Here is a 9,287-nt window from a genome sequence, read left to right on the forward strand (position 1 = left end):
TATCAAGTACACTTAATTCTTCCATTCAGATATGATCAGCTTGTCATACCTGGACAAGCACTCCTAAATCAGCCGAGACCAAACCTATATCAATCTTGTAAAAATGTGTTCTGGATTGGATGAAGAATTATCATACTTGTTTTTCACTTAATAGGATCTACTTTAAATTCGATAAAAAAAATTTTGTTTAATTACACATTTTTTGTCTAATGTATTTAATAATAATGAATAATTTATATTCTGTACATATATCTACACTTTCCACCTTTTTCAAAAAAGTGACAATGTTATACTTTAAAAACGTGATTCCAAATCGTTTTGTATAAGGAGTTATGGATCTACGGTTGCAAAATTTTAAAAATATTATTAACATATTGAGTTAAAATATTAAACGAAATATTAATTTGTTTTCAACTATTCATGGATCCAAGTAAAATATCGTCCTGCATTTTGTTTACTTATTTATAGTTTATTAATTAGTTTTAAAATTTCAAAACTAGTTAAGGTTTTTACCAAGAACTAATTATACTATTTTTATATCATACTTTTGATTGAAGTAGTCGAAGCTGAAAATTAAAATCCTTGAAGTATTTTCATGACTTTTTGCAAATTACATGTCATTATCATGCTTTATCATACTTCCTCAACAACAGTCAATTTAATTTGCTGTATTTTATATTGCAATTTACTTCCTTTCAGGATTCGTTGGCAAAGGAGTTGGCTTCGCCGATCGCGAATACCTCGTTTGGTATATACTTTTTGTTATATTTGTGCCGTACGCAATGTTGCCGCTGCCGCTGAAGTGGTGCGTCGTTGGTGGCACCATAACAGCCAGCTGTCATCTGGCCGTAATTACAATAATTAAATTACAGAACCAGGAAGTAAGTTTGTTGCTATGAGCTGCTATTCTTACCAACTCGTAAAAAACTTTATAAACAATTTACTATGCTAACAATCAATGATTTCCCCTTTATGTACTGCTCTTGTCTAATATCCTTAATTTACATTGTACCATAATGTCCTTGTCTTGTATCTACTAACTTACGAAGTTTCTTTGTTTTTGTTTTTGTTTATATTTGCCTTTTGTTTAGAAATCGAACTGCATTTTATTTCAAATATTTGCCAACTTTATGCTTTATACGGCAATAAACGTAGCTGGGATGTACACTAAGTATTTAACCGATAGAGGTCAACGCTTGGCATTTATTGAGACGCACAAAGCCATGGAACATAAAAAGGAATCAGAGAAGGAACTACAAAGGACACAAAAACTTTTGGACTCAAGTAAGTTAAGTTATTTTTATTACGATTTGCAAAATTATATATTTTACTTGTAAGTAGTTTTTTTAGAGAGGTTTCGTAGTAATTTTTCCATTTAAAGAATATCTATTTAGTATTTCATACGTGAATGAGTATCTTGTGTTGTTATTTGAAGTTTTTAATTTACTACGAATGACGTACGAAAGTGCATTTTAATGTCATTTCATGTTAATGTAAACAAACAACTTCATTTTCAGTTCTGCCCAACATTGTCAACAACCAGATTCGCACGGAAATGTACAAAGGCACCGATCCGATGGTGGAGACACAATTCAATAAACTCTACGTGTACCCGATGCACAACGTCAGTATTCTGTTCGCGGACATCAAGGTGAGTTTGCTTATGCAGGAGTTAAGTAAATAACACATATAAGGCGTGTTAACAAAAGAAGGAGCATTTGTTTTAAATTTATTATTCTGCCCTACATGTGCTCGGAATAATACTCGTACTTTAAATTTATTTCAGGAATGATTATAGATTTTATTGCAAGGTATAATGCGATTGCAACTTTACATAGTCGTAACAGACAGCGACTTAATATATTTTAGGAATAACATTCAAAAAAAGTTAATCCAAAAGAAAATATTTCAGTAGATGGAGTTTATTTCAGGAATTGCAATTCAATGCAATTATTCACTAAGAATTTATTGCAATAAAATGACTATTAAGTGACTATAACTAAAAGGATTCAGAAAAGTAGGTTTTAGAAATATTCCACAGTTAAAAGATCTCTATTATTGCATATCAAAACATATGGGAGAGGTTTTTAAATCTGATATGAACGCTCCAAGAAAAACTTTCTTATTAAATTGGCTATTACAGACGCAAGTCGTCCTTGACTGCGCCCAGTAACCTCCGCCAACCAGCCAGAACAGTGACTTCCTCTCGCCAAGAGTCCCTAAATTGTTTGTCACCTGGTCCTTTCATCGAAGATGCGGACGTCATTTACCGCGTTTTCCACTTTCGAGTACCAAATCAAACACCTTTCTAGTTAGAATACTTTATTTCATTCGCATGACATAACCAAACCAGCGAAGCCGCTGAACTTTTATATTCAAGAACAGCACGAAACCCAAAAAACCAAATTAAAATTGTTTGGAAATCGAGGTCAAGCTGACAGTTTTCAATAATCCAGATATAATCCACTCCCACTTTTAAAAAAGCAGAAAAAGATTAACAAAAACTGTTTTTGAGGTTATGAAGTGTTTTAATAGAAATACCTACCGAAAATAAGCAGATTAGTCCAAGGCTAAATTATAGGGTTTGCACAATGAAAAAGCAGCATCGCACGAAGCCATTGTTATTCAAAAGTTTTTGGCGAAAAAAATCAAATTTTTTTATTTGTCAAATACACTACTCCCTAATATGTCTTCGTCCAACTTTTTTCATTTCTCAAATTTCTAATTGCCACTTAAATGAAGCCGTTGCGAGTTAGTTGCGTCTACAAAAGATAATTTGCTAAAATAGTTCAGTGCAGTATCACTGAACCAACCAACAAGAAATATATAAAGAATTAAGTATATCATATCATGGCACTCGATGATGTCACCGGAATGAAATATGTGGAAAATTGAGTTAATCAATGTGTAGACTCATTATGTTGAGTATGGCATTCGATGGGTCACCGATTAAATTTGTTAAGAATTGAATTAATCGCTGAGTTCGGGCACCAGATCTAAATATGTGGAGGATTGAATTAATTCGAGGGGATCACCAGAATATTGGCATTCGTTGGTGTCACCGTATTGGAATTTGTGAAGAATTGACTTAATTATAGTACTTAAGTCACCGAAATGAAATATGTGGGTGTATGAGTTAATAATGACTCTCAAAGGGTAGTCACCGGAATAAAATATATGCCAGATTGAGTTAACTCAGCACATAATGGTGTCACCAGAATGAAATATGTGGCGGATTTGATTAAATATCTACTTCATCTACTTTATCCAATAATTCTAGATACTTTGTACTTCAAATTATTTCAATCAGTTTCATGTATTCACAGAAAAGTAATAGTGTAATGATATAAGGAAAAATCCATCAAATGAGGCCAATGTAGAGAAAGAAGAATGCCTTTTTTATTGAAAGCAGTTATGCTTTGTTAATTGGAAAGACGATCACATGACGCCGGAATATTCAGGTTAGGTTGGATTAAATTATTTTGGCGACACTAAGGATTCACTTAGGTGTATTAACTCACTGCGTTGCAGTATAAGAACTGAGGGCTTAAATTTTTTGAATCTTTAAATCTTTAGCAAAAATCAAAATGTGTGTTAACAAGAAACTTCTGGAAATGGACATGATCCTTAAAAAAGTAAGCCCGTACCATAGTTAATCGACGCATAAACTGGGCAGTAAACTGGGAACACTATCAACTTGTGTACAGATGCCTGCATATCCATTGCTATACCCACCTTCTATTAAATTACTCAATATAGAAAAAGTCGTAGCATTATGCCATAATCTTTCAAATGTATCGCAATATTATCTAAAGCACCTTGTCTAGCTTGCAGTTACCGAAAACATCGCTATGATCCAGAGTAGAGAAATATTAAACCGCATCGACATCTCATTCAGAAATGTGTAGCAGTCAAAATACTGTTCCGGATGTGAATTGGACTGGACTCAGTGACTATCTGATAGCATACGTATATTTCGATGCCGTATATTATTCACGTCTAGACAAGCTATAGCTTTCAAAATAGCAATCTCTTCCGTCTAATAAACATTACAGTGATCAGAAATTCCTTAATATATAGATTTATTGATTCCCTCCAAGTAAATCCTTTGCCTGCTCCACTACCTGCTCTACTACCTATTGTCAGTATAAATGATTAAACTCTCTTCTAAAAAGGGACCTCCCAACAGCCAGGTATCTCCAGATGGAAAATTGATGAAAGAGATATTCATGAAAGACAATGTATATAAAAAAAATTATATTTATAATATATACCTATATAATAATTTTTTTTTATTTTGCTGTAATAACATTTTAATTAACTATACCACATCTCTGCACAATAGACCCTTTGCCAATAGTTCACGACTTTTCAAAAATTTTAAAGTTTTTAAAAAATTTATGACATTTTTTACAAAAATTAATTAAAATAACTGTCAATTATTTTATTTTGAAAGACATGTACACATACATATAAAAATAATTTTTTGTAAGGTTACTAACTTTTTGGTGCTCTTATTTCTTTTGACAGGGTTTCACGGAATTGGCCAGCAAAACATCAGCACAGCAACTCGTGAAAATCCTGAATGACCTTTTTGCTCGCTTCGATAGAATCGCAGAGGTGAGTATGGATTCTACAAAAAATAAATTTGAATTTATGTAGAAATCTACTATAAAACCGTTTAGGTGAGCTTAGTGGGATTGGTGGTGCATGTGTGATGGCCACATTCGGTGAAATTTTGCATAATATTTATAGCAATTTAATTTTTAGATACGAGTATTTCGTGAATTTTTAAAACACATTATTTTCTGTTTATCTTTTTTTTTTGTGTTAATAATCTAGATTTAAGATAGTTAAGTGTCAAATGCAAAAAGTGCAAAATTCACATTTTGGTTGTTATGAAAAAGCAAAATTTCAATTATAATTTGCATTTCTATTTCATGGGAAATTCAATTTTCACACCGAAAAAAATGCAGATGACACTAATCAAATGTGATATCTGCAATAAGTATGAAATATTTTAAATAGAAAAGAGATATATATATAAACTTAATAATATTTTGGCGCATATGACAATGATTATAGGACTTAGGTGCGTAGGATTCAAGTTTGTGGGACATAAGTTCGTATAATTTAGCACTTTTAGTTTTTGAATTTTTTCTAAATTTAAAAATCACATAAATAAAATAGAGTAAAAATAAAATAGAGTAAAAATGATATATGTATTTATATATATGTATGTCATATAATCGCAAAGTAGAACTAACAGGACATTGTAAACTAAAATACCACCTTACCAGTCTTGGTATATATACAGACGGAAACTGTATATTCTTCGAAGAGCATGAAGAGTCATCCATACAAGTGCTGTTAGAATGCCCGACGCTAATAAACACACGCGGTAAACTCCTTAAAACACACGGAATACCTTAATACCTTAAAGTACGTTCTCTACTACTTTTATCGACATCCGGAAGAATGCACAATAGACCTAGCAGTCGCAGTACCACAACACATATTAATAATAACAGTGTAAAAATATCAAACACTACAAATTTAATTTAAGGAATCCCTAAAAGTAGGCAATAAATTTTAAAATTAATGAAACTTCAATAGATCTTTAATATATCGAATAATGCTCGGAAAAATTGATATAACTCACTGCAATGCTGAAAAATACTTATTTAATATCATTTCTAATAGATGTGCCTTCTCAAAAAGGCATTACATGTATAGCCATATGTTTAGCATTGTATCAAAGATCTAGATAATAAGTCTAAACATTTTCTAATCTTTGATTTTTTGGAATTTGCAATTATAGCTATAAATACAATTCTGACTTTACTTAGTTGCGTTGATAAGTTCCAAATATAGCACAAAATTTGCATATTTTTTTACTTAAAACCCATTTTATCGTTCTTTAGAGTATATTCAACTATAAAATGAAGCATACTCAGTCTTATAAATTTCATCACTGCTTTTGCATCTTATTCTCTCCAAATGTCCAATGTTAAATTTTTTAAATTGCTTTACCGTTTTCTCCATAGCAAAATTCTCACATGTTATGTATGTATAGTGCGGTCACAATCATTAATTTTTCTTCGCTACTGAGATCGGTGCATAGTTGTTGGAGTATTTATCTAAAACTACTGTAGAAAACCCGAGATTATACTTTGTTAAGAGTTGGGTTGTCGACCCATGTGAGGTTAAGTAAATTATTTGAAAGGGTTTTTTAAAATATGCATTAGCCAATAATTTCTAGACACTTTGACAATTGTGAAATAATTTAATATTTAATATAAGGACCACTTCATTTTGGAACCTTTTGTTTATCACCCACTTTGATGTTAGTTAGCCATTAATGGTATTCACTTTGTTTTGGAAATACTGTTAGCTTCAGTGTTTTTTATGAAGCTTACGAAATCTGTTACTCCACTAAAGTGGAGTATGGTATTACTGAAACCTCTTGAGCATGTTAAAGTGACAGTTCTTCAAAAAGTCTGTTAAAGTTCGTTTCACTATTTTAATTCTTACTACCTTATTAAATTATTAAGATATTCAATACCTAATTTAGTTTAACAACAGTTGTAAGTCGTAAAATCCTATGTTGTCATTATATTGTAATATTATGACTTAACAGAAACTATTTTATTTAATAAGAAGGTTTTCGGAGCAGTTGTGAATTGTTGGAATTCACACTGTTCGAAAAACGTCTCTATGAAAATATTCCTATATTTTTAATAGATAGCAATTTTTTGAATATTTTTTAAAAATTTTTGTTTAAAATATTTGTAGCGTTTGACCTTCAGTTTCCCTTGTTTTTAGCTGCATTTTCAGTTAATGGATTAAAAAAAAAAACTTATTTCATATTTTTTATGCTAAAATAAAAGAAACTGCGTTCTTAAAAATTTGTATATAAAACGAAACACTTACCAATCTGGACATGTTCATCGTAACCCCACCATTTCACATTTTACATTACATTAAGTTTATGGGAGTATAAATTTTTTCTTATATGCAAATTATGAGCTATCGATGCAGCTCTGCTTCATTGGCTCCAACGTAAAGAAAACTCAATTTTAATATTAAAATCAACTTGAAAATGATTTATCATCCTATGTTTCCTTATTGCTTCAAGGATAATCACTGTTTACGGGTTAAATTGCTGGGCGATTGTTATTATTGCGTGTCCCAATTCGAGAGCGATAACTGGAAAACACGTCCGGATCATGCAGTTTGCAGTGTCGAGACAGGACTTCACATGATAAGAGCTATTAAAGATGTCAGACTGCACACGCATGTAAGTAAAAAAGAAAAGAGTTTTTATGTTAAAATAATAAATAAAATCAACACACACAAAAAATTGTGTGTAAATTCATTTTTTATTTATTACCTTTTAAATTTTTAAAATATTTTTCGGAATCGTTTGCATAAATACCCAAGCACCCATGTGTATGCATGTTATGGGCACAGTGGCCCAAAGGTGCTATATCATAAATATGTGCCATGTGTTGGTATATTTATACTAGATGGCATGTGTTCAGCTTTAGTGTGTGAATGAAATTCTGCATGCAAATTTTTAGCAATGCTTTGGGCTGCAATGAAATATTCAACAGATTTGAGTAAAAACCAAAGATTCATAAATTTTTATACCATTTCCTTTGCACTTTTGCCTTATATTTCATTTAATATTGTATATTTCCTTTAATAAATGCAGTATGACAGCTGAAAGCAAAGATTGTTGGTAAATCATTTGTATGCAAATGAACTAAATATCAATCAAAAGCAAAAAGGTCTTAATTTTTTACTCCTAAATAAACTATATGAAAATTTAATAGTAATATTAAAAAAAATAATAATAAAGATATAAAACTAAAAGGAATACAGTATTGCATTATTATTATATATATTTTTGCTCGAAATTACTGCACCTGCCTGCAACATAATAAAGTAACATAACTCATACGCCCTGTTGCACCAGTAAAGTGCTCAACAAAGTAGCGCTGACAATGTGATAAACGGTAATGCTGGCAATGTGATATGAAATAAATAACAAAGCTCCAGAGTCAACCGTATTAGTACGTTTTGATGCGGGCCATTTTCTGTAAACAAACTGTCAATTTTACTATTGTGGTCCTTAGTCCCATAAATTGAAACAGAATACATTTAACTAATCTATTCACCAATTTGTTTACATTTGAACATATATTTCATCCTTCTATATGTGTGCATATTCCTAATCCCTTTACAATTTTAATTACAGGTCGATTTAAATATGCGCATTGGCATCCATAGCGGTTCGGTTATGTGCGGCGTTTTGGGTAACAAAAAATGGCATTTTGATGTTTGGTCAAATGACGTTATAATTGCCAATCACATGGAATCCGGTGGCATACCAGGGTGAGTTTAATAATTTCGACAAACAATTAAATCGTGTTTATGTAGAATAATTGATAAATTGAAAAATGATATGAGAAAATGTGGCTGATATAATTTCCATAATCATAACAATTAATTGCTTTTGAATAGGAAAAGCATGCGAAATACATATAAAATAAATATAAAAAAAGTTTTTGGCAACTAATTGAAAAGTAAAAATACCGTAAAATCATAAATCATTATTATTAGAAAATAAAATATCACATCAACAACTTTTACTTACCCTTATCTCCCAGTGTACGGTAACAAAACTTCGCCTACGCACAACTTAGGTGAGAAAGCTATGCTATTACTTAAACCAACCCACCAATCAACAAAAGAAAAGAACTAGGCAGCTACTTCAACTAAGACGGAACCTGCTCAGCACAACGGTATCTGTGCTGACGGGACACTGCGTAATAGGAAGGCACACTATGAGACTGGGTCTCCCGTTTAATGACTTTTGTCGAGGTTGTGGTTCTGAGGATGAGGAGGAGACTGTATTCCATCTTATGTGTCAGTGCCCTTCCCTAGCCAGAAGAAGATTAAAAACCCTTGGATCTCCTTTTCTAACCGACCTGACTGATCCTGTAATGGTTAGGGACCTAGCAATCATAGAACTGTAGGTTGGTTTTCCGTCCTAATAGGGAGTCGTTACCTTTTCTTCTTCGGACGTGATGTTATACTGATTACAATCTTTATACAAATCAACGTAACTCCTGTGGTACCACAATGTGCCATTATTTGTGCTTAAGTGAGCTTTTTGGGATACAAGGCCGCCACTCCAACCAACCAACCAACCAACCAACCAACCAAGTTGACCATTACAGACGTGAGTAATTCTTGGACGCGTTGAATAGCCTCCGCCA

At 31.9% G+C, this 9,287-nt stretch overlaps 1 protein-coding gene across 1 annotated transcript; it reads left to right on the forward strand.

The window, feature by feature from the left end:
- The first annotated feature begins 715 nt into the window (after window positions 1–715).
- LOC119667699 (adenylyl cyclase 78C-like) lies at window positions 716–8,488 on the forward strand. Its single transcript, XM_038077007.1, has 7 exons — window positions 716–881; window positions 1,092–1,284; window positions 1,518–1,651; window positions 4,531–4,620; window positions 7,139–7,300; window positions 8,264–8,400; window positions 8,446–8,488. The coding sequence occupies exons 1-7, from the start codon at window positions 783–785 to the stop codon at window positions 8,486–8,488; spliced, it is 858 nt and encodes a 285-aa protein (XP_037932935.1). The 5' UTR covers window positions 716–782.
- The last annotated feature ends 799 nt before the right edge of the window (window positions 8,489–9,287 follow it).

Source organism: Teleopsis dalmanni, chromosome 1, assembly GCF_002237135.1.
Source record: "Teleopsis dalmanni isolate 2A chromosome 1, ASM223713v2, whole genome shotgun sequence".
NCBI classification, from domain to species: Eukaryota; Metazoa; Arthropoda; class Insecta; order Diptera; family Diopsidae; genus Teleopsis; species Teleopsis dalmanni.

What these genes read in the sequence shown, in the direction of transcription:
- LOC119667699 (XM_038077007.1), top strand. Translation starts at nt 783, where the DNA reads ATGTTGCCGCTGCCGCTGAAGTGGTGCGTCGTTGGTGGCACCATAACA. An exon ending in TTCTGTTCGCGGACATCAAG is followed by an intron (nt 1,652 to 4,530) that starts GTGAGTTTGCTT and finishes TTCTTTTGACAG; the next exon opens with GGTTTCACGGAATTGGCCAG. An exon ending in GAATCCGGTGGCATACCAGG is followed by an intron (nt 8,401 to 8,445) that starts GTGAGTTTAATA and finishes GTGTTTATGTAG; the next exon opens with AATAATTGATAAATTGAAAA.